We start from the raw sequence: 24647 nt of genomic DNA, 5'->3' as shown, positions 1-24647 counted from the left end.
GCTATCTTGTGCAGATCTCAGGTTGCATGTGTCTTGGTGTGTCCACTATGCACTATCTCCAAGAACCACCTTTCGCACCATGTTTGTACCCAGACCTCGAATGCGAATCCCAGTCCAGTACTCAAATTGCCAAAGACCCTGCGTGACTAGAGTCTCAAGACCCTGGATAGTCTTCCAGCGCCCAATTCTTGAGGCCATCTGCATGACCTCGGTATTGGCAGGCTTATAAGCCATTTCCAGCAAGACACCGTGAGCAAGACCCGGTCCAGCACCTTCTTCGTCCGGGGAAGCCTTGGCGAAGACTTGCTCCAAAACAACCTTCAGAGCAGTATCGATAGGGATGTTTGCTGGTATTGTAGCGATGGCCACCTTTGGCAATAGCTTACTCATCCTGTCCATAGCACTCGTACCAGAAGTTGTAAGGGGAGTGATGTTGTAAGACGTTGGAAATGATGACGCCAAGGCCGAGATCTTGCTCTCATCACGGCCAAGCAGGTAGATAGGGCTGTAAGCCATAGTATGTAGCGTCTGAATGGCAGCCCTGGCTGTGCCACCGCCGCCGATGACCAGACCCGCCTGAACGCCTTCACCGAGAAGCCCTGATGCACCGGCATTGCGCAGACAGTCCATCATACCGAGATAGTCTGTGTTCATCCCAACAAGCTTCAAACTATTTGTAGGGTTGAGCGTTGTGTGAGGAGGCGCGGGGACAATAGTATTGACGGCTCCAATAACCTTGGCGTTCGGATCGACCATGTCGATGTGAGCCATGATGTCAAGCTTAAGCGGTATGGTCACGCTTGCACCGCCAAAGTCAGGACTCCGAATAAGCTGAACCAGTTCCTCGGCCATGTCAGTCTCGTGTGCTTGGTATTTGTGAGGCAAGCCCATTGTTCTGAACAAAGTGTTATGCATTAGGGGACTTTTACTTGCTGACACCGGGCTTCCAAAGAGATAGAACTGCTTTGGTGCGATCTCGCCCATTAGTGTTGAGCCATCGCGGATCTCTTTTGCGGATAGCTGACCTGGCGCTGCTTTGAATGGTAGGCTCGGATGCGACACCGGTGTCATGAAGTTGTTCAAAATCCTGCTTGTTTGACCTGCACGGCCCATGTTGATAGCGATCAGTGGCACATCTGGATGCTGAGTTGTCGACCACTGCTTGAATTTGCGAAGCGCGAAGTTATCATCCAGTTGGTTCGCGACCCCAACTAGCTTGATTATGTCACCATACTGAAGGCATTGATTGTAGACCGGAACCCAAGACGCGTTTCTTGACCAATCAAGCCGACGTTGAGGGTCATGGTGAGAGGCAATGATCTTGCTGTAAGAATTGTCGGCCATATGCTTGACTGCTTCGAGGAGCTGTTTGGGGAAAGTTGTAACCTCCAAGTCCACAAATTCGGAGCCCATACGGATCGCCAATCTGTAAAGAGCCAAAGCTTCTTCCGTTGCATCACCAGGGAACAAGCCACCTTGCGATTTCGTGCGTATAGTAAAAACCACCGGTAGCGGCACAACAGACCTGAGCAGGGAGAGCTGCGTCATGACATACTCGATCGAAGGGATGCCGGATTGCGAGTCGGGGTCTTTCAGCAAATCCACCCTTAGCTCCACGGCATCAGACCCGAGACAAACCTCAGGTAGCAGATCGACATGTGGTCTCAAGTCGGGGAAAGTGATGGAGATGAAGAACGACTGCAGCTTCTCTTTCATGGGTGCGAGACTGTCAGCCTGACCGGTGTGCATCCGGAGAAAACGGTCGAAATCAGCTGCTGCCCGTGACAGGTCATCGCCTGGTGTCCGCTGGCTGTAATAGAGTATGTTGCTGCACTCTTCAAACCATGGCTGCCGTCTGAGCCAAACGCCCATCATGTCCTCGACATAGGCCGGTCGAGTCTTGTCAATCTGCAGAAAGTCCATGACATGCTGAATGTTGCGCTGAACAAGCAAGACATTGCCGGTCTTCTGATGCCATTCGACAAGCAGTTTCCTGGCTTCTGGCATCTCAACGACGCCACCGCCACAGGCAAGAACGTGACCAGTAGAGTTCTCCTTCATCACTGACTTCAGCACTGCAAGCTCTTTGTTACGAAACTCGTCCCAACCATCCTGGCGCACAATGTCAGGAATCGGCCGCTGCTCCCGCATCTCAAGCTCGGTGTCCAGATCAAGCAGTTTTCTGTTCAAAGACTTTGCAACCCACCTGCCAGTGGTTGTCTTTCCAGCACCACGCATCCCTACAATAAAGATCGAGGCGTTGCGTCTGTCGATTTTCTCCGGTCCAAGGAGAGGAAGGTCTGCAGGCTCTTTCCCTTCTAGCTGAATGCTGAACAGCTGCGACATCGTGTCCCACCAACCAGGCCAGGTCTTGCTCGTACACTCTTTTTCGAGGATCAGAGTTGGTTGTCTGGCAGCTAATGCGAGCACGCTGAAGCTCATGGCAACCCTGTGATCGTCGTAGCAGTGGACGCCATCTTTAGGTTGCTGCAATTTCTTGCGATCAATACCGTCTATCTCAAGACCATCATCGAATTGCCGGCACGTCACACCAAACTTGGCAAGCTCGTCTTCCATGGCCTGAATTCGATTGCATTCTTTGACTCTTTGATTCGCAATGCCATAGATGCGTGTTGTCGAGGAAGTTTTACCACTGGCGACTGCTGCTAAGACAGAGGCGGTCAGGAACGCGTCTGTCATAGGTTCCATGTCAACGTTAGGCAATGGCTGCAGCTGTCCCCCTGGTGGCCCAACAACGGTTGTAAAAGTTGCTGTTTGAGTCACAGAGCAGCCCATGGGCTTCAGTACATCGACTGCGAACGCCGAGTCGCCCTGGAGAGAGCTAGAGCCGATGTTAGGAACCGTGCACGTGGTTCCGGTCATCGCAGCAATCGCCAGAGGATACGTAGCAGAGCTGGCATCGCTCTCAACAGTGTAGTCAGATGGATTCTGGTAACGGCCTTTTGGAATGTGGTAAGTGTGCTCCTCGACCTTTGACTTCTGCACTGTAATGCCAAAAGACGCCATCATTGCTGTAGTCATATCAATGTAGGGTTGAGAAATTGGTTTCCCCCCAACCAGCTTCAACGTAACAGGCTCTTTCGCATATGGAGCACACATCAGAAGTGAAGACACGTATTGTGAGGAGACTTTGGCAGCCAATCGTATCTCACCACCAGCAAATCCTGCTGACGCGCCAATATTCAGTGGTAAGCAGCCGGGTGCACCCAGGTAGTCCAGCTCAGCACCATTCGCAAGCAGGGCGTCGACAAGGTCGCCAATGGGTCGCTGCTTCATTCTAGCATTGCCGGTAAGCACGGTTGTTGTGACATCGCTTGGCTTGGCAAGAGTAGCGACTGTAGTCAAGAAGCGTGCGGCTGTGCCAGCATTTCCAAGATATAGATCAGTCTTGCTTGCTTTCATCTGGCCGCCATTACCATTGACCACAAGAACTTCTCCGTCATCTTCCCAGGAGAAAGTGGCCGCACCCAACCGGGTCAATGCAGCAAGCATAACTTCTGTGTCCGCGGAGGTAAGAAGGTTTCTGATCTTGCAAGTGCCTGAACCAAGTGCAGCGAGCACTAAAGCGCGGTTCGAGATGCTTTTGCTGCCGGGAGGTGTGCAAGTGATCTTGAGTCCTGCTGGTACTCCAGGAATTACCTCAACACTAGGAGATAGTACGACTCTGATTTCTTTGTCGGCCACAATGCTAGCCTTCTGCTCGTGCGTTCTTCCAATGGCTGATAGAAGGACAATCTTCTTCTTTGCTCCTTCGTTCTTCTTGTCAACACCCATCTTCTTGAGTAGCCCATCCACTGTGCATCTCTTGCCGCCAGTCAGCTTGCGAACTTGCTCGTCGTCCATGCGTGTGGGGAGACCGTAGGCTGTAAGGCATTTCTGCAACCGTCCCACAGCGGTGCCATTCAACACTCCAAGATATCTAGCGAGCTCAGCTTCTTTAATCATACCAATCGCCACGCATTCTCCGTGCAGCACTTGTGGTGTCAAGAGAGCTTCAATTGCATGACCTATTGAATGTCCGAAATTGAGAAGATTTCGGAGGCCAGTTTCTCGTTCATCGATTGTGACAACATGTGCTTTGAATCGTGCCGAAGCTGATATGATCTTTTTGAGTATGTGCTCAATGTGTCGGAACCTCTTTGCACCAGCCTTCACATCGGCTCGAATTGCTGACATGATGAGGTCGGCATTGTCTTCGAGGTCGGCAAAGTCATTCTCATCCGAAATAGCGGCAGTCTTGATAACTTCGGCCATTCCATTTATGACCTCTCTGGGTGGAAGAGAGCCGAGAAAGTCGAGATCAATGTATATCCGTTGAGGCTGCCATATTGCCCCCACCAAGTTCTTGCCAAGAGGTGTGTCTATTGCTGTTTTTCCACCTATCGAGGAATCGACCATTGCTAGTAACGTGGTAGGTACTTGGACAAACTTGATGCCTCGCATGTATGTTGCTGCTACGAAGCCAGTCAGGTCACCAATGACGCCTCCGCCAAGGGCAATGATGACAGTATCTCGACCACATGGCGGACTCTGACTCAGGAGCCAGTCTTCGATTTCGTCTTTCGTCTGCCGTGACTTGGAGCTCTCGCCGGGTGGTATCTCGAGTGTAAGCAACCTCGACTTGCCTTGGGAAACATACTGAAACGATTCTGAGAAGGACTTAGTGTACAACCTGCCAATATTTGTGTCGGTAATGAGGACATATGTCGATGAAGGGAGAGTGGAGACCAGATCCTGGGCGATGAAGTTGTTCCATAAGCCAAAGTCGATGATTATGCTTTCTCTACCCAACAAGCTAATTCGAACTTGCTCACCGTTGCCGTCGACGGTCCCATTCGGGACGCCGTTGGCATGAGGCATTGTTCGTACAGCAGTAGTAAAATGCTCGTTCAACCAAAATAATGGAGGGTCAAGAAGTGTGATTGGGTAGGCGGTGAAAAAGTGATTAGCGAGCTTCGGAGTACCTGACTCTTGTCTACATCAGGGAAGTCACGGGACTGGCTCTTTCCCTTTCGAATAAATTATTGCCTCTGGAAGAACAATTTGGGCCTATCAACAAATTCGACTAAATTATTCCCCTCGCTGCTTCCGTTCAACTGCATCGATCAATAGTCATATATCGTGTGAGCTCTGCAGAGACACAGTGCGGGCAGTCATGTCGGTCCAGAAAAGCTCTATCGACCCAGAGGTTGCATCTTCTTCCGACGACGATGTTGACGATGTTGACGGTGAGGGTTGGGAAGACGTTGACGGTGACGCTGTCCCGGAGTCGTTCGTGTCGTTGTTCGATGACAATGATTTTGACAGCGTTGTAGCAATGTTTGAGCATTGCAAAGCCAAGTATGAATTTGACGTCTGGAAGCTTCAACGCGAAAATGACCTTGATTTCATGGGCCTCGTGAAGCTCGTTAATTACGTTCGAAGGTCAGTATCACAGGGCAATGCTGTCCCAGATCTGTCCTCAAAGTCTTGTTTTGATGATGATTATTACCTTCTGCCTGCTATGGAAAGTGACGCTGTTCTTTACAACCTCGAAGGCATACTTGCCCAAACCAGAACTCCAGTCAACAGTCAAGTCGAGGAGCTGCAGGAGCAGATGGCAGCACTGCAAGCACGATTCGATGCGTACAGGGACGACGTTTCAACATATCTTGGGGAGAAGTTCGAGAAGCTTGGCATCGACACAAAAGAAAGCAGCGATGTGAAATTGCCGGACTTGCAGAGCAGGGCTGAGCAACAAGACGCAGACTACTTCCAGTCCTATTCTGGCAATGCCATCCACGAAACGATGCTCAAAGACAAAATACGCACCGACGCGTATCGAGACTTCATCTATGACAACAAAGACCTCTTCCACAACAAGGTAGTCCTGGACGTAGGCTGCGGCACTGGTATACTGTCTATGTTCTGTGCAAGAGCTGGAGCAAAGCAGGTGATCGCAGTCGACAATTCCAACATTATCGATACGGCGCGAGAGATCATCAGAACGAACCAACTCGATCACAAAATCCAATGCATCAGAGGCAAGATAGAAGAAGTGCAGCTCCCCGTGGCTCAGGTCGACATAATTGTGTCGGAATGGATGGGCTACGTGCTGCTATACGAATCTATGCTCGATTCGGTTATTTACGCGCGAGACAAATATCTGGTGCCCGGTGGGCTCATGGTTCCAAGCCATGCCGGTCTCAAGGTTGGTTTGCTGGCAGATTCGGATCTGCGAGAGTCACACATAGACTTCTGGAATGATGTCTACGGTTTCAACATGCGTCCCATGATCGAGCGCACAAAGGACGAATGTCTAATCAAGATTGTAGACCACGATCTGTGTGGCAAGGCAGTAACATTCAAGTTGTTCGACTTGCATAAGGTTTCAGTACAGGAGCTGAGCTTCGAGTCAGATTTCGGTATTGCCACGGAGGCGATCTCCGAGCGGCTTGATGGGTTTGTGCTCTGGTTTGACATCTTCTTTGCGAGGTCACCCTCAACAGAGACAGAAAATTTGGAAGTGGAAACTGCACGAAATCGAGGTATCACATCATTCACGACCGGACCGGATGCTGAGTCAACTCATTGGCAGCAGGGAATATGCTTCACTGAGCCTTCCCATACCGTGCTCAACGGACAGCCAGTGACAGGCAAAGTGGCATTCGCCAAATGGGCAAAAGACGCGAGGGGTCTGAGCATCAAGATGCAGTGGTCCGTTGGTAATTCACAAGCTCAGACTCAGTCGTGGCATATCGACTGAGTTTTTCGCATGTGATGCGATGTTCGCGAATAAAATCCTATGGTCAACAATGTATACTGCTGCGCGCGTATTAGACATTAGACATTAGATACTACTGCTGGCTATCATAGCATGACCAGGTCGATGCGATTAAGCCTGCAAATGCTTGTTTTGCTCTTCGAGCTGAACAGACGACTTCTTCTCAGCTTTCGCACGCTTCCGTTCGACGTCCAGTTTTCTTGTAGCTCGACAAGCCTTGACAAACAAATATATGTGTATCAAGCTAAGATGAGTAAGTAATGCGTTGAGCAACTGTTCATACTTGACTCACATCGAAATCAGGATCATCGTGGCTGCAATGACCTCACTTGCCCTCAGCACCCGCGCTCGTGTCGCGCTGCACATATCTCGATCACCCCTGTAGTATTCGCTGCAGGTGTTGTAGGACCCGATCGTGGACAACCAATCGATCAGTATCCAAACCATACCGACTCCCAAGGCGAACGCCACAAATTCCAGCGCTATGTCAACACCGGGATGATATGTCTTGCCGCAGAAATTGATGCAGAGTGAGGTGGTTGTCCAAATGATGGACCACCCGACCTGAACAGGAGAAAGTCAGAAACGGAAGGCGGAAAGGGAACGCTTTCCAGCACACCAGTTTCTTGGTGAACCACCACTTACCGGGCCAAGAGCCATTCCATCTGCTGTTAAGCCCCAGCCATCTCCTGTGCCCGAAAAGCCTTGCTGTAGCGCTATGGCTGTTATGAGGAAAACCAGGGCGATGAAGCTGATTGTGAGGATTACCGTCCTCGCGATGAGCGTATGCCTATCGCCTGCGAATTTGCCAATCATCGTGCTGGTCTCTGTGAAGATGTAGCAATGTAGATAGATGCTCGCGGAATGGTGACGACCTAAGTTTGCAGTTGTTTGATACAGTATCTTCCGTCGCTGTCTTGGCTGCCAAGTCTGTTGCACCTGGTCGGGATGTGGTAGTGCTCATTGGCCAAAGCCGTTAACCTTGCACGTTGTGTTCTGTGCCAGGGACTCGTCCTTCAGGCGCACTGAAACACTGCGCCTTCCGTCAAGCTCCACCACCATTGCTTTGCTAGAAGTTATCAACAGACGACGACGCAGATCGAATCAGCAATATCATGCGCTGGCCCCCATTCGCGGTGAATTGATCCGGTCAAGGTTGAGAACCTGCTTGTCGAATACCTATCTCTTGCTTCGCGTTACGTGGATGTCCCATCACGTTGTCAGCTGCACTCGGTATCGCTGACTACGAGCACAGTATCTTGGGGCGATTATATGAGCTCCTTAATTCTTAGTGATTGTGGACACAGATTCACTGATCATCGTGAGAAGTGTGTTGGCCATTTTTGTGCGTCGAATCGTGTCGCGAGATCGTTGACAATGAGCACTATAATTCATGCACATGTAAGGTATGTTCGCGCATCATCTAACTCTTCTGGCCGAGAAGGTGTTTTTTTGAATCGCGAAAACTGGCAGCTCGCGTTCAATTTAAACTGCCGCTGTTGTCAGTGCTACTTGTGTCATTGAGCTCAAAAACGCGACAGCTCTCGCGGACACTTCCGGGAGCCTTGAACGCCGAACAAGCCTGAAAGAACGGACACACGCGTCCGCAACTCCACTCGCCAAAGCCCAAAACTAACGAGTAGGCCTATGAGCCAGTGAGCATCACCAGATCTTCGCTTTTGTCTTTCTGACACACAACGCAACGGTCAATACAAATGCATGCCATTGACACCGACCTATCTTCGGCATTGAAAACATTGAGCAACAGGAAGATGAGATCGAAGTTTCATGGCTTCTCACGAAAGACGAATGGTGTGCTGTCAAGCCCTTCGCAAAACCTACAATAGTTTGACTTTTCGCTCAAGTCCAGCATTGATTGTTGAAGGAACTTAAACGGCCACTGTTGGCATGCATTCCAAAATGCTCTATCAGAATTCAGTTCTCGAAGGACCAAGGTCGGTCGATGAAGTCCTTCTTCGCTCATACGGGTACCACTTCCCGTCATGAGCAAAATTCTTACTGCATTTATACCAGGCCACCCATCACCCTCACGATGTCAATTCACAACAGCCACTGCCGAATCGCACAATCCAGCGACGACTCCGCATTGCCTCCAGTAGTTACCACTTCGTGAACTTTACAGGATATAGATGGTACTTTTTCCAAGCATCGCTCCGCTCAGCTTGCCGAACGATACTGTGCAACATCAAGGGAATCTTACAGCCTAAATCCAGCTTCCGCTCGGGCCATGTACGTCGATCAAGATCCTATGGAAGAAGAGTGGATGCTTTACGCTGTGCGAAACACCGAACACTCTGTCCAAATGCAACGGTGCGATATAAGCGCGAAGGTATTGCGTCCCTGCCGTGTTATCCTGTCTGGCGGTGCTGACATTCGCTAGCTGTTTTCGGCCTCGAATGACGAGCTTCGGCTCCACCATCAGATGCCTGAATGATGATCGGCAGCGAATCATAAATCAAGATAGGGAGTGCTTGTCCCACCACCGACAGGGCACACAAGCTTCGAGGATTTGCAAGCATCTTACTGCCAAGCTCCTTGAAGCAACGCCTCGGACTTACTTGGATACGCTGGGGGCACGAGACTCGGCTCTTTGTCGCCTCTCCAAGCACGTTCCACTTAGCAGCGCTTTTAGGCGTACCAAGGCTTCCCATCCACCCAGAGCATATATCATACCTTGCTGTCTTCGCGCGTTCGGACACCAGTCTCAACATCAGTTCTTACTCTCCAACAACGGAATGTTTCTATCTATACCCAATTTGGCGCTGGCCGCTCTGGCTACATGGGTGCTTTGTGTCAGTAGATCGCCGAGCTGTTGCTTCCCTACTGACACTATCAAAGCTCTTCGGCCTCACCTTCTACCGATTGACTCTTCATCCCCTGGCGAAATATCCTGGGCCCTTCCTAGCCAAAATCACACCATTGTATGACACATATCACTGCTATCTAAAGGACAGACACATCGATCAGTATAGATGCCAGAAGAAGTACGGAAATGTTTATCGGTATAGGCCGGATTATCTGGTCATCAATACAGCCAGCGGTCTCAAGGACCTGTATACGAACGCCAAGACTAATCCTATCAAGAAGAACACACAGTACAGGTTTCTCTGGGATCAGGGCAGTGTCTCAACACATTCAGCTATCGACAAGAACGTTCATGCTTTCAAGCGAAGAGTCCTGAACTACGCCTTTTCAGAACAGGCTTTACGGAACCTTGAGCCATTTATGATTGAAACAATCGACAGGTGGTTGGCACTTCTCGGCGCGGATGCTTCTGACGAGACAAAGGGGTGGACGAAGCCAAAGAACATGGCCAATTGGGCTAACTATGTCACATTTGACGTGCTCGGCGACTTGTGCTTCGGCAAGCCGTTCGGTATGCTGGAGTCAGATAAACTCAGAAGCGTAGCCCAGATCATGCTGATAAGGGCGCAAATGTTGAATATTGTAGGTATCACTGTTTCTCAAAGCCAAGCTCAGCACTAATTACCCATGTCTAGATCGGCAATTCTCCAGTACTAGACCTGTTCAAGTACATCCAGGAGCATACTCCCTTCGAAAAATACGTCCTGCCTGGCACATATCGCTCCATGCAGCATTTCCGAAGCTTTGCCGGAGGTGCGCTGAAAGACCGTGCTGTCGCGGCCGCCGAGCGCGAGAAAAGTGGGCAGGAACCGCGCAAGGACTTCGTACACTACCTATCTCAAGCCAGAGACCCCGAAAGCGGCGAAGGATACGGGCAGGTGGAGATGCTTGCGGAGCTGCGCCTACTCATCGTTGCTGGCAGCGACACAAGTTCTGCGACCATGGCTGCGGCGTTTTACTACCTAACGCGCAACCCTGCTGTTCTAGAAAAACTACAGAAAGAGCTCAGAGGAACGTTCGACGACGTTAATAACATTGTCACCGGACCGAAGCTCAGCAGCTGTCACTACCTGAGAGCTGTGATCGACGAATGTCTCCGTCTTGCGCCACCTGTCGGGGGTTCACTCGGGCGAGAGGTGATGAAAGGCGGCATGACTGTTGATGGCATCCCGCTACCCGAGGGTACGAACGTTGGCTCCTCTATATTGGCATTACACATGAACGAGGAGTATTTCACCAACCCCCTTACGTTCATGCCTGAGCGGTGGTTGCCCGAGTACACGAATCCTGAGGAGATCGCGGTGGCGAAGACAGCATTCTGCCCTTTCAGTCTAGGCAATCGAGGATGCGTAGGTAAGCCTATGGCATACAACGAGCTGAGCATTGCCCTTGGACGAGTGTTCTGGCTATACGACGTGAGGTTGTCAAAAGGTGACAACACTGGGGAAGGGCTCAATGGGCTCTACGAAACGCGCGATGTGTTTGTGGTGGAACGTGATGGCCCCATGGTTGAGTTCAGAAAGCATGTACAGGGTTGATGATCTCTGTCAAAGGTGGCCACTGATCACGATTGGTGCAAGGGACGGCTAGCCACTATCTTGGAGATGTCTCTCACGAATACCGCAACGCAGGTCTCTAAACGTGACTGCGTCCCAATGTCAGTAGAGAATTGTTTTGGGTGCCACTCATCTTCGATTTTGTCGTCTATCCCTGGGCGAGCAGCCACGGCCGTCAACTATACTCAGGCGAACCCTGCTGAGGAGGAAGAAATCCAACGAATCCGAACTTGACATTGATCACATTCATTTGAAAAACAAAACGCCCAGCGTGATTTCCGGGTCATTATTGGCATTAATTCACCTGGTCCTAGTTTCTTCCCACCAGACCTGGCAGGCCTGATTTACAGATCTCGTGTCCCAGGCCAGAAGCACCTAGTTTTAGGCCTCCTAAGCCTTAAGCCACCCGTGCACCGTCTCCACGGCGGATCCGAAGCGCCGGAGCCACTGCTAGCATCCCTGTACGATCGTCACATCACTCATGCGCTCGCCTATTTGCAGTTCACCGTGCAGTACACCACCCTAATTAGCTTAACTATATTAAGCTAGATACATAAGCCAAACCACTTATGGCTAACCCTCACTATAATTTATATATTATATCTATTCGGTAAGGCTACTAAAGCTTTTACTAAACGATCTTCTCTTACACCTATAGCTTACTAATCGTTTCAGCTTCGACTTTATTATTAACCTATATAATCGACCTCTTAATAGCGGTAATAGCGTTATAGAGATAAATGTTATTAATAGCGATAATAGAATAGCTAGCTATTTATAATTTCTATTCTTAGTAGCTAATATAAAGGCCGCTATCGCGTAGGATCGTTTACAGCTTTATAGCCCTTATTAACCCGGTCTTAAGTAAGTAGATTAGGCGTAATTTACAGTAGAATTCATCTTAGCTAACTCCGGTAGTTAGAGATGTGTGGATCTTAAGTGTACTACAGAGTGTACTGTAACTAGGCGAGCGCATCACTCATCGAGTCGTACGGAGTACCTCACCCCACCCCACCTTCCATGAACAACTCGAAAGCACGCATATACCACGAGAAGAAACTCAGATACTCCTGTTGATCAGGCCACTGTCCAAGCAGTCGTCTGCCTAAGATGACTTCGACCCCATTCACAATCCACAATCTCCCTTATGGCATTGTGTCCACGGAAGAGAACCCTAGACCCTATCAAGCGATAGCATACAAAAACTACGCGATCGATGTGGGCATCCTAGAAACACACGGTGTATTCGACGATATCCCCGGCTTCAAAGCCGGCGTACTAAACAAGGTAGGTGAGCGCAGCACAGCACAACTCCTCATATTCTGTATCCGATCCCAGAGTCTAGTCAGAGCGAGTACGACCGGCGAACTCAACAGTTTCAAGTAGCCCTATGACACCACACCACCAAGATCAGAAAACCCACCCTAACCTCCACACAACACCACCCACACACAACCCACTAACTCCACCTCCCAGTCCACCTGGAACGCCTTCGCCGCCCTCCCCAGCCATACCCGCCTTACCTTCCGCCAGCGCCTAACCAGCTACCTCGAATCCACCACCCCCGATCTCCGGAATCACACCATCTTCACCCCCCTCACCCAATGCACAACCCACCTCCCCATGCACCCCCAAAACTACAGCGACTTCTACTGCAGCCACGAACACGCGGCCAACTGCAGCGCGATCTTCGGCTTCGATATCGCTCAAGGCTGGTACCATCTACCTCAAGTATACAACGGGCGCACGAGTAGTCTTGCCGTCAGCGGGACACCGATCACACGGCCGTGTGGGGTCTTCCCTGTCAACAAGGGTGACGCGCCGACGTTCCAGGCGGAGGGGAAGTTGGATTTTGAGATGGAGATGGGGGTGTGGATTTGCGGTGGTGTTCCGCGCGGTCAGAGGCTGGATATTAATAAGGCGAAGGAATGTATTTTTGGGTTCACGCTGCTGAATGATTGGTCGGCACGGCAGATTCAGTTCTTTGAGATGGCGCCGTTGGGACCGTTTCATTCGAAGGGGAGTTTGACGAGTGTGAGTGCGTGGATTGTGCCGGTTGAGGCGTTGGAGGGGGTTGCTGCTTGTGCACGGCACTATGAGCAGGAGCCGGCGCCGTTGGGGCATTTAAAGTGGAGGGGGGACGGGGATCGAGCGACGTGGGATGTGCATGTTGAGGCGAGGCTGGTGAGGGGTGGAAAGGAGTATGTGGTGAGCCGGTCGAATTTGAATGAGTTGCATTGGACGCCGTTGCAGATGGTTACGCATTTGGCGAGTGCGGGGGAGGGGTTGAGTGCTGGGGATGTGTTTGGGACGGGTACGATAAGTAGTAGTAGGACGAATGAGAGGGGTGAGAAAATTGGGTTGAGTTGTCTTTGGGAGAGACAGTTGGAGGATGCGAGGATGGAAAGTTTACCGGGTGATTTGCATGAGACGTTGTTGAAGGATGGGGATGAGGTTGTGATGAGTGCGTGGTGTGAGGATGGGAATGGGGAGGTTGTGTTTGGTTTTGGGGAGTGTAGAGGGGTGGTGTTGCCTGCTGTGGAACTTCAGGGGCACGAGAAGTGAAGGGTCGCACTACCTGCGTGAGTAAGAGCTATCGAATTGAAATGTTGCTAGTATGGAAGAGACTGTGACATCGGTCTACCATGTATTCAGACTCCCAGGTGGCCGCCTTCCTTAGACAAGGCCATGTGCTTACGACTGCCTTCCTGCTATCAAGTGGGTGCTAGAGATACGAATCTGACCTGCATTAATTTCCGCTTGAGGGTAAATCACCGGTTGCTCCGAGGTCCTCCTTCATCTCCTTTCCGCCCACCGTCAGCGGCTTGACATCTTGCAACACGAACCTAGTTGGGATGTCAGCATAAACGGGCGAATGGTAATCGGGAAAGGACCTACATCATCCTCGCCCACTCTGTATCACTCTTGTTCCTCCACTGATGCTGCGTCGCTCTCTGAACCGCAACGTCTCCCCTCTTCATCTGGTGCTTCTCGCCCGAATCAAGTAACATTTCAATCTCACCTTCCAGCACAATACCATAGTCCAAGCTCTGGGTACGATGCATAGCACAGCTATAGCCCGGCTTGAAGTCGACACATCTGATCACTGTGCCGTTAGGATTCACGAGGCCAAGGTTGCCGGATGATAAGAGATCCTGATGCTCTTTGTGGTCCTGGTCGTTGTTCAGATCAGCAGGCATGGAGGATGTGGTGTAGACGACGCTGAATGCCATGTTGTTATTGTCGTAGGGCTTCCATTGGAAGTCATTGTCAGCTTGTACGACAGCTTCCCCGGATTGGTTGTGGCCTGTGATGAAGCGGTGGAGTTGTGGTAGGTTCGAGAGTTGCCCGGAGGACCCCGATGTGGAAGTCGCCATTATCAGTACGAGGTTTCGAGTGAAAAGTAATTGTTTGCAGCTGCCGTCAGTAAGCTCGGCAGTGGTGAGCTGCTCGAGTTTAGAACAATCCGACAAACTTCTGGTGGTGAACTAGGTAAAAAGGATGGAGAAGCTCAACAGACACAGCGTTGTACAGCATCCGGCCCCACGGCATTCCTACCTTTCAGCTGCGTCTGCTGCAGACATGCCCCTTCCACATGCCGAAAGTCAATGGTTGAACTTGGAGGATCGTGGCACGGCATGTACGCGCAGACTGCTCATCGGTGAAGTTCAAGTCATCGTGAAGCTCCCCACTGGTGCGACCCCCGAACAGCTTCGCACAGCTTGTCTTGTGGTTGTATTCGAGCTTGCCTATCACTATCGGGAATCGAAGCCTGCATGGGTGCCTAGGAGCACGGGCACTTGAAGCTCTGGAACTGCTGGGGACTTCAGCATCTCCACACGAAGCTTGAGGAGCCACTGTATCGATAAAGCTTAGCGTGCCAGTGATGCGGGGCTTGCCTGCGTTCTTTATTACGAAAATGGCTCTGGAAGGTCTTCAGTTCCTCCTTTCTATACATGACATTGAGATTTTCGTGTTTCGTGTTTCGAAACAATCGACGTCTGAGCTACAAGAAGCCCTGTTCCTGTACAGCAGCTTTTGCTCGAGTGACTGATGGTCTCCGGCATGGCCCGAATCGCGCCTTCCATGTTTCGACACATGGCGCGTAAAGTGCCTGGACGCGCTGCCCCTCGCCAGTGTCGGGCTTACCACCCCGAACCACGCTCCTTCCAGACATCGTCTCATGCAAGCCACCGAGCTCTGTATAGATGGACCGCTCAAGCCTTTGGCCTCCCGTTCCTTGTGGCATACATTTGCGATAAGATTGCCAATAGGAGTGATGGTGGTGACAGCAGCTGGAAATTAGATCTACCGAAGATCGAGGCCGGCTTGTTGACGGAGCCATTGAAGATCAAGACGCAGGTCTGGGGACAGATGTGAGGTGTATCATCCACATGGAGTCTAAGATGGGACGTGCGGTATCACCCCGGCGCACCCCGCGAACAGAAGCAGCGCCGTGAGATGGAATACTGCGCAAGCGATGGTATACCCGCAAGAGCTATGCCTTAACAATTAATTTGTGTTCATTTCATCGTTTGTTTGCTGCATATATGAAGACCTGAATCGGCCAGACCCTTGCAATGCAATTAACGCGTCTATTCGCTCATCGTTACGGCAGTACTCTTCGCATAGCGCCCTGATGAGTGCCACAAGAAAGATGACTTGCGGCTAATCGAGGGCTTTGGCATGGCTATCGCTCAGCTACTGTGGCAAGGCTCAAACTCTCTCCGTTGTGTCGGACGTGGCGACCATCAAATGCTGGTTCTTCAACTAAAGGTGGGAGTTGGGACTCACGTATTGGAAATGAACGAGACCTGAAGAGGACGCCTGTCTTCATGAAGCACTTGGAATAAAAATTCACCACGACGAGAGGTGTGGAAATGCTTGTACGGTCTTTTACATCGAGCATTGCATACCGAATGTGGCAGTCTAGTCATTTTGACAATGAGAGTGCGTCTATGGCTGACCCTTCTGCATCACGGAGGCCAAAGTGGGCTCTGATAAGGTCCTGAAGCTCGTTCGACCATCACGGGCTGCGGCAGTCACCACAGGGGTTCAGGAGCCTGCTGGTCCGGCTACTTGTCAAATGCTGCAGACCCCGCTATACTCTACTCAACGTTCACCGAAGACAGAGCTCCGCCCGAGACATCAAAACCACCAGTCGTCCAACTACTAATAGTGTCTCAGCAGGCAAGGCGGTGTGGGTACTGTAGTGTATAGTATGCTGGTAAGAGGTATGGCGGTGGTAAGGTTGGTGGAGAGGTACAGCCAGTATATGTAATGACGTGGGTCGTAACTGCCCAACAGCGGCCACAGCAGTCATGCTAATACTCCGTACAGAAGAGTGGCAGATGGCCATACTACTGTAGTAAGCCCGCGCTAAAAGAGACCGGAATTTTATTCCCGTAGCGCCTCTTCAAGGTTTGCAAAATGACGCAGTAGCGAACCATAGCCACGTGATATCTGGATGTGTTTCTGATCCAGAAAACTTCGGCGCCGAATGCGTGCCGACACGACTGCCGGGACTACAAGGTCTAGTTAGGGAGTGCTGATGAACGACTGCGCGCATATCAATGCCAACAACATAGTAATTCGAGATTGGTAAATCTGAAAATCGATTACTATGTAAGTAACGAGCTACAAAAACACGCAAGTTATAGTGTGCCTTGTAGAAGAATAAAACTGCGATCGTCCGGCTAAACGCACGAACGTGGCAGATCGTGATTGTCACTGATTGCCGTATTCTCGTTAATGTCATCGTGCATGTTCCGCACAGCTTGCTGCCATGATCCCAATACTCTACTTCTGACCTTCGGAGCGGTTTGTCCTTGAACATGCCCACCGTGTATACAGAGAGTAACAAAGAGTTATCAGACAGTCCCGAAGGGCGAGCAACGCGGAATCAAATCCAGGTCACGTTACACGGGTCAGAGGTTCACACTCGAGTACTGGTGCAGTACAGTACAGTCTGCAGCAAAGAAGCAGAATCCCACAAGAATATCTTTACAGTATCCGGCGAAACATTTCCGGCTTCCTGGACGAATCGCAGTCATTCTGAGAGGTCACAGCCCTCGCCAGCCGGCCGGGTTAACTGCCAGGGTCCTTTCTATCTGCGAGACACCTGCTTGAAGGGCCTGGTAGAAGTTGTGCATCCTCGATTCGGCGATCATATCCGTTGTTAACCCCATACCCATGTGGGCCTGAACCATGCTCTAGGTACCTACATGGTTCGTTTCGGACGTCACTGCCGTCCAATAAAAAACATCACAAACAGAAAACCACGAGCGGACAAGAACGTACAGTAGCAGCACGAGTGAACGACCTTCACTATCACTAGTAGACAAACATGGTCTTTAACCCGCCACAATTGCCTGGGCTACAGGAATCGTCTAGTAAATCGACAGGATCAAGCGATCTGCCCTCCGACACCCCCTCCAGCGCTCGGCCCTCAGCGACGCCACGGACCCCGTTTACACCTTCCGCACCCTCGCCTGCGCAACCATATTTTCGAACCCCAGGACCACCAGTGTCGCCGGCGACTGGCCCTATGTCGGGTAGCGAACCTTCATCAAAAGCAGCCAAGGTGGCAATACCCAGATTGAAAAGATCACTCGAGGGTGTTGACGGCAATACAAAGAGTGGAGGAAGACATCGAGTCACCCATGCTTGCGAACCATGTCGCAATCGCAAGACCAAATGCAGTGGTGAGAGACCCGCCTGCAGACATTGTCAGGACTTCAAAATACAATGCTATTACGCTGACGGTAAGAGGGATCGTGTGAAGAAGTGAGATCTACCACCATATGCTAGCATGCGAGTATTGACCCCTACAGGCAGTTTGGAAGTTTGCAAGACAAGGTCGCAGACTATGAGAAGATCTTACGAGGACTCTCAGGCCGTGTATCCGAGTCGGATGCAGACCTGATCAGGACGACTCTAGAAAGAGTAAAACCCCAACCACCGCTTCACCAAGAGAACGAGTACTGACAATACTAGGCCGCCCAGATGGACCCGGACGAAGCCACGACCGACGGCGCAACATTGCCCAGTGTAGAGCCTGATGGCGTCTCAGAAGCCAGTGGTGCAGAATCCGAAGTCAGTGGCGGCGAAGGCTCTACGGGTGCCCTCGATAGAACCGAGGAGGACTTTACAAGAGAAGGTGCAAAGACCACGGGCTACATGGGGAAGAATTCAGATATCACCTGGCTGCAGCGCCTGCGGCAAGAGAACAAATATGGCGAGGGGACGTCTGCACAGGACGCCAACCAGGAACGCCTCTATGAGTTAGCTGGTCGGTCTTTCCGTAGCCATATGTCTCAGAACACCACTGACGTAGCTCTTCCTGAAGCCGACTCAGGTTTCACCATACAGGACTCGAGCTACCACTTGAATGATCTGAACATCTTCGCCTACGAAGCCGTCGCCCCCTACGAAATGCCTACCAACGACCACGCCCGCATGCTTTTCAATACCTACATGCAGCGCGTCCACCCGGCCTTTCCTATCGTGGGCCGCATGAATCTGCACAACCAATTCTTCAAGTTCATGTCCAAGAACGGTGCTCAGCAAGCACCGCGCAAATGGCTGGCCATTATCAATCTGATCTTCGCTATTGCCGCAAAGTACTCTCACTTTATACAGGCCGACTGGGCAGGCGACGAACGGGACCACGTCATCTACTTCACGAGAGCCCGCATGCTAGCCGTTACCGACGAGACAATTTTCAATCACCCTGATCTACAGATGATCCAAATCTTGGGACTGATGTCCTATTACTTGCTCGTAATTGATCAGATCAACAGAGCCTGGTGTTTGACAGGAATGGCAATTCGAGCAAGCAACGCGCTAGCATTGAACATGCGCAACGATAGTGATGATCTGTCAAATGGGCTGAAGGAAGTTCGTTATAGAGTATGGTGGTCCCTCTACGCCCTGGAACACCAGTTATGCGGCATGACAGGCCGTGTCAATTGCATATTGGACGATCATTGCACCTGCCCTCTGCCTGTGCCTGTGCTGGAGGAAGACTTCGAAACTCCGCTTGGTCAGAAGCTGCTAAGCAAAGAGCATCAGACAACGGATCGGATGCCTTCATCGAATGCTAACACTACCGCAGGAAGCAATTCATCTTCACGCTCGGGATCCAACACAAAAGCCGAATTGTCACGATCTCCTTCGACGACGCAGTCAACGCAGTCGCCGGCTGATTCAACGTTAGAGTGGGCGAAAGACGTCCGACCCAACATGGCCTTGTACTTTCTTCACTTAGTACAAATATCTCGACTCACTCAAGTAATTTTCCAGCGACTGTACAATCCAACTGCTGTGCAGGCGCGATGGTCTGAAATACAATCCCAAATCGGGGACCTTAACGAGCAGCTTGATAATTGGTACCGTAAGCTACCTGCAGCTTTCGACTTTCGTCGCAGCCAGAGAGACAAGGATTTCATCGAGGCGCGGCTATCGCTGGGCTTCTTCTATTATAGTACGAAAATGATTCTGCACCGACCTTGCTTGTGCAGATTGGATCGCAAGATACCGGGCCAATCAGCCAAAAGCCGAGAATTCAATCGCACAGCGGCCATAACATGTGTCACCTCAGCACAAGACCAGCTAGCGCTCATCCCCGACACACCGAATGCCGTTGGCTTCCTGAAAGTTGGGCCATGGACAACTATCCTGCACAACTTGGTTCAGGCAGTCGCCGTACTGATGCTCGAAATCTCGTTCCGAGCCCATCACATGCCAGAACAGGCCGATGATATGATCGACTCGGCGAAGAAGGCGATCCGATGGCTGCACGCTTTGGGTGAAGACAACCTTGCGGCTGCACGAGCATGGCAGCTTTCGAATATGATGCTTCGGAATGCTGTTGGAAAGATCGGTCGGACAGTTGACGACCTCCCCAGTAAGCCGCCACGCACAGCTGGACCAGGCAGCGACGATATTAGTATGGCGACAGGTTCATCCTCGACGCAGGATGGATATGGGCACGGTCACACCCACAGTCACCGCCATGGCGTGAATCCTGGTTATATGCCACCCACGTCCATGACAACGTCCGGCATGGGCATGGGAGATATGTCCGGTATGCCCATGTCATCTCTGAGCGGCTACAACGATCCTTTGTCAGCCTATGATCAATTCATGTCAATGGGTGGAAATGTGGATCCGTCTCAGATGCAGTTCAGTCAGAGCTCAACCCCAGTGCAGTTCCAGCAAGGACCAACGGATGCAGAAATGAGTTTCATGGATCAGTTCACGGACAGTAGGTCGGAACATCCGCGCCAAAGAGGGAATCAGGGTGGACGATCGGGTTTCGACTAGTAAGCAAGCTTATATGATGCGTCACCGGCATAGAGACAGTTGCCACCATAGTTGTCTGACTGGCCCCGTGAGGCACCTCGGTACGACGGAGAGGGTTTCCTGGGAGGTTATACGAGCAGCGTCAATATTCAGAATGATCGGGAACGCCAGGCGAGACAACAGTTTGGCCTTCAAGCAGTTCGTCGGCCCGCTGGCCGAGGCTTTGAAAGATGGTTGAAAATTCAATGTTACGGAGCTACCAGCGTCCCCAGTTACCAGCTATTGACAACAGTAACGCCAACCAATTCATTGGTCGCAATAATGCAAGCAGATATTGCTCCATCACAATAGCGATTTTGGGGGCACCATGGAGAGTCTAATGATCGAGAAGGCCAATAAACACACGCCATCCCAGTAGATATATGGCGTGGTATAATGGTGCTATTGGTCGATGAGGGACATGAGAGCACGACTTATGAAGTCTAACGAGACACGAGCATCCATGTGGCAGGATGCGTTGCAGGAAGACCCGCTTGAGCTAGCGACCGCGTTTGAGTATCGAGGCGAGCAAGAATTGACAAATGGAGCAAACAAACCATCCGCAGCGGAGGTTTAGATCGAGTATGAAGAAAAGAGCAAACATGCCCGACAACGAAGGGATAATGCAGAATTCCGCATATCACATTCTTCATATCCGCGATCCACATCTTACCCGTGCTCGCGATGATCATGGCTGGTTACCGTTCAGTCTTGCTGCTATGCTAGTGGTGGCTTCTATGCACGGTTGTCAGCATGGACGAATGTTATATTGCTGATGAATGTCTAGGTTTGTCGCGCGTCACAACAAAGTTATCATCCCTACGCAAAGTAGAGCTGATGTTCACTGTCGTTGCTGACGAGCTTCTAAAAAGAGCAGTGTCGTCGCGAACATGGCCGTGACTAAATCCATCATGTTGACAGTGATCCTCGCTGCCCAAGGGCTTGCAGCAGGATCCTTCGGTGACAACAAGAAAAATATCCAGCTTGGTGCCCCTGTTGCAGCCAATGTGCTACCTCGACTGGCGCATCCAATTCAAGCTCGACAAGTATCACCTTCAGCTGCCTCAACGACAGTCCAAGTACCGATTGCAACAGTATGTCCAGCGAATGGCACGCCCGAGTCTTCAGCACCATTCGAACCGGTCTCGTTGCCCACAGTCACACTCAGCGATGTTACAGACTCGATCGTAGCAGCATCAGCTCCCATGCCAGACGGCAGCATGACCACTTTTGCGAGCCGAGCAAGAAGACAAGATGCCGCCGTGGGCGCACAGCTAGCAGCGGCCATCACATTGCCAGGAGGTATCATGGCAAGGCCGCTGGTTGGTGAACAACCTGATGCCGGTCAACTTGTGGTTGGGTCAGATGGCTGCCAGACACTTTTCTCGCCAACCACGACTGCGGTCTGTTCGACTGTTGTATCGCCAGCTGGGTTGCCGCCAGTTACTATCACGGACTGTGATCAGTATATTACATTCAGCAGTGAGACGCTGTTTACTTGCGTTCAGACACCGACATACTCGCCAATACCATACTCGACCGCTTCAGCGAGTAATGGGACAATCACACTGGGCGAAGACACTTTCACGACCCGACCTTTCCCAACGAGCAGCACAAGCACGATAGGCGAAGACTCGAACGACGAGACGGCATCGACTACAACGGAAGGTGATGCCACAATTACTGATCTTGCTTCTGGTGAAGATCTAGAAGACGTCAACAAGGACATGCGCCGCCGACAACTCCTCAAGCGACAGCTCATGTTCTCGCGATCCTTGAACGCACCAGTCCTGACAGATCTCGCCACCGTCACACCCCGCTCAACTGCCACCCCGGAGAAACGCCAGCTCATGTTCGACCGCGGTAGCAACAAGCCAGTAATGACAGATCTCGACACCATCTCGCCTGCCTCATCTTCAATGCCAATGCCAGAGAAGCGACAGGTAATGTTCGACCACAAAGGCAACAAACCCGCAACAACAGATCTTGACACCATTGCCCCCACGCCCACCCCAGCCAACCATATCAGAGCCCCCCTCATGGCCTCCGGCTACACAACCGGCCTCCCCCTCCACTCCACTAACAACACCGCAGACGGTATCTTCGCCGCAGCAACGCGAATCCTCTCCATCCCAGCCATGCTCCGCGCAAAATACAATCGCGAGCACGTCGTTCTGCATCACCGTGAGCATCCCCGTCAACTCGACGACACAACAAACCTTCCAATCGCACCTCTCACCCCCCAACTCAACACCACCATGAATTCCACCCGCCTCAACAACACCCTTCCTGTCCACAACAAACTAGCCCACCTCTCCCCACCCCAACCAACAAAATACTTCCTTGCCCCCTGGACCGAGATGCTCGGTGGCTTACCCACACACATCAAAGCCCTCACCTGCCACGGTGGTCTCCCTCCTAGCGGTTCCTGCACCACACTTGATACAGACGGTGATACGGAGAGCTGCGAATGTGATATTGAGCTTCAGAGCTGGAGCGCAACGACGCTCTCCGACACGCGCGTTGGAACCACGGTAGCGAGTTTTAGCGGACCGGTCGTGGTTACGTACGGTGGTGGTACGAGCACGACGAACATGGATTTCACGCAGACACTCACCACCACGCGCGTTGAGGCTAGCGTATCTGTTGTGCGACGGACGTTGAGCCCGGGTGAGACCTTCACCGATGTGCCTGAGGCGACGATTACGATTGTACAGACGAGTATACCCAGTGCGACTATGACGTTGTTACCTGGGGATGGAGCGGGCAACGGGCAGGGACAAGTTAAGGCGGGGATGCCGCAGGACGCGGCTAGTAGTATTACGACGAGTGACACGCCGACTGATGCTAGTACTACGCCGTTGCCGGAGGGGATGGGTGTGTCGATACTGCCGTATACGGAGACAAGCGAGGATGGATACTACGGGAGTGTGACGGGGGTGCCGGGCACGGATCTTCCGACTACGGTGGTTGAGACGAGTTATGTTGCGACGCAGACTGTTACTGTGCCGGGGGATGGGGAGGGTGTGGCTGCGCCGACGGATGGGGCTGGGTCTGTGCCGGCGAAGGGCAAGAGAGGGGATGTTTGGTCGAGTGTTGTTTGGCTTGCGCATTTGGAGAGTGTGAAGGGGATGGGTGAGAGGGTGGGGTAGAGGGTTGTTGTTGGAGATCATGAACTATGCGAAGATGGCCCGGCATGTGAGGAAGGCTTTCTGCGTTGAAGCAGGATGCAGCCCACGTGCCGGTTATGAGCTAGGGACGGCATGATGGGAAGAACACGAAGAGATATCGGGAAGAATGGGTTGAAGTTGCGCTTGGTTCTAATGGAGAGATGATGTTTGATGACGCACATGATAGTTCGACGAGAATATGTGGAATGAGAAAGATTCTACTAGTGTAGCAACGCATTGAATGCAATATCATTCGTTTCAGTGACCCAAGGCTGCTACAGCCAGCACGGATGATGCTTCGGCATAGTGACGAGGACATGTCAGAATACCGAGACACGAATAATTGAGAGGCGCAAGGTGTGTATTATGCTGCAGAAAAGAGCAAGGATTAGTGTTGTATCTCGGGGCACGAAGTCACAGATATCTAGCCCATAAGTTGGGTGGGAAGGCAGCACTCTCGAGGACAAGATCAGACGCACGTGCACAAGGCGGCGCCAAAAAGGTTGAATGAGCTCGTAGAGAGAATCGGATATGAATGTTTTATTGGGCTTTTTGCTAGCTGTGATCCTCGTTATATTTCTGTTCGGAACGGACGAACTTATGCTCAGACCAGCCTTGGTCCGGGCTTAGACTCGCTTCAGAAGTACAGAAAGCTAACTGTATAACCATGATCATTGTTAAAGGCGATCTTGAGGGCGAGTACCAGAGGAGCCCCTGGACTCGGAGCCCACAGCCTTCCGCCTCGGGCGTGTCGTTTGAGGAGTACCGCCTGAGTCATTCTTACTCTCGGACATTCGTTGTCTTCTGCTTGTAGTCCTGGCAAGTGTCTGCAGGATGGTTGTCTGCGTCTCCTCGCAAAAGTGTATTCCAGACAGCATCAGACAGCGCAGATGGATCGCGCGGCTG

The 24647-nt window shown here is 51.5% G+C and overlaps 7 protein-coding genes across 7 annotated transcripts; 5 read left to right on the top strand and 2 right to left on the bottom strand.

Moving 5' to 3' along the window:
• Nucleotides 1–45: 45 nt before the first annotated feature.
• On the bottom strand, nucleotides 46–4881 carry ARO1 (3-dehydroquinate dehydratase (3-dehydroquinase); the record flags this gene model as incomplete). The annotated part of the gene is made up of 1 exon (XM_064875910.1): nucleotides 46–4881. One exon carries the CDS (start codon nucleotides 4879–4881, stop codon nucleotides 46–48), a length of 4836 nt encoding a protein of 1611 aa, XP_064728174.1.
• Nucleotides 4882–5176: 295 nt separating this feature from the next.
• Nucleotides 5177–6766, top strand: rmt3 (Ribosomal protein arginine N-methyltransferase rmt3; the record flags this gene model as incomplete). Its single annotated transcript, XM_064875909.1, has 1 exon — nucleotides 5177–6766. One exon carries the CDS (start codon nucleotides 5177–5179, stop codon nucleotides 6764–6766), a length of 1590 nt encoding a protein of 529 aa, XP_064728173.1.
• Nucleotides 6767–9540: 2774 nt separating this feature from the next.
• On the top strand, nucleotides 9541–11208 carry PMZ80_007500 (uncharacterized protein; the record flags this gene model as incomplete). Its single annotated transcript, XM_064875908.1, has 3 exons — nucleotides 9541–9597; nucleotides 9644–10252; nucleotides 10306–11208. 3 exons carry the CDS (start codon nucleotides 9541–9543, stop codon nucleotides 11206–11208), a joined length of 1569 nt encoding a protein of 522 aa, XP_064728172.1.
• Nucleotides 11209–12336: 1128 nt separating this feature from the next.
• Nucleotides 12337–13791, top strand: PMZ80_007499 (uncharacterized protein; the record flags this gene model as incomplete). Its single annotated transcript, XM_064875907.1, has 2 exons — nucleotides 12337–12513; nucleotides 12703–13791. 2 exons carry the CDS (start codon nucleotides 12337–12339, stop codon nucleotides 13789–13791), a joined length of 1266 nt encoding a protein of 421 aa, XP_064728171.1.
• Nucleotides 13792–13975: 184 nt separating this feature from the next.
• PMZ80_007498 (uncharacterized protein) lies at nucleotides 13976–14603 on the bottom strand (the record flags this gene model as incomplete). The annotated part of the gene is made up of 2 exons (XM_064875906.1): nucleotides 13976–14072; nucleotides 14125–14603. The coding sequence occupies 2 exons, from the start codon at nucleotides 14601–14603 to the stop codon at nucleotides 13976–13978; spliced, it is 576 nt and encodes a 191-aa protein (XP_064728170.1).
• Nucleotides 14604–17572: 2969 nt separating this feature from the next.
• On the top strand, nucleotides 17573–20553 carry PMZ80_007497 (uncharacterized protein; the record flags this gene model as incomplete). The annotated part of the gene is made up of 3 exons (XM_064875905.1): nucleotides 17573–18012; nucleotides 18060–18171; nucleotides 18223–20553. The coding sequence occupies 3 exons, from the start codon at nucleotides 17573–17575 to the stop codon at nucleotides 20551–20553; spliced, it is 2883 nt and encodes a 960-aa protein (XP_064728169.1).
• Nucleotides 20554–21461: 908 nt separating this feature from the next.
• On the top strand, nucleotides 21462–23723 carry PMZ80_007496 (uncharacterized protein; the record flags this gene model as incomplete). Its single annotated transcript, XM_064875904.1, has 1 exon — nucleotides 21462–23723. One exon carries the CDS (start codon nucleotides 21462–21464, stop codon nucleotides 23721–23723), a length of 2262 nt encoding a protein of 753 aa, XP_064728168.1.
• Nucleotides 23724–24647: the final 924 nt, after the last annotated feature.

Source organism: Knufia obscura, assembly GCF_036327395.1.
Source record: "Knufia obscura strain CCFEE 5817 isolate CBS 148926 chromosome Unknown scaffold_9, whole genome shotgun sequence".
NCBI classification, from domain to species: Eukaryota; Fungi; Ascomycota; class Eurotiomycetes; order Chaetothyriales; family Trichomeriaceae; genus Knufia; species Knufia obscura.
This window is presented reverse-complemented; position numbering and strand designations above follow the sequence as displayed.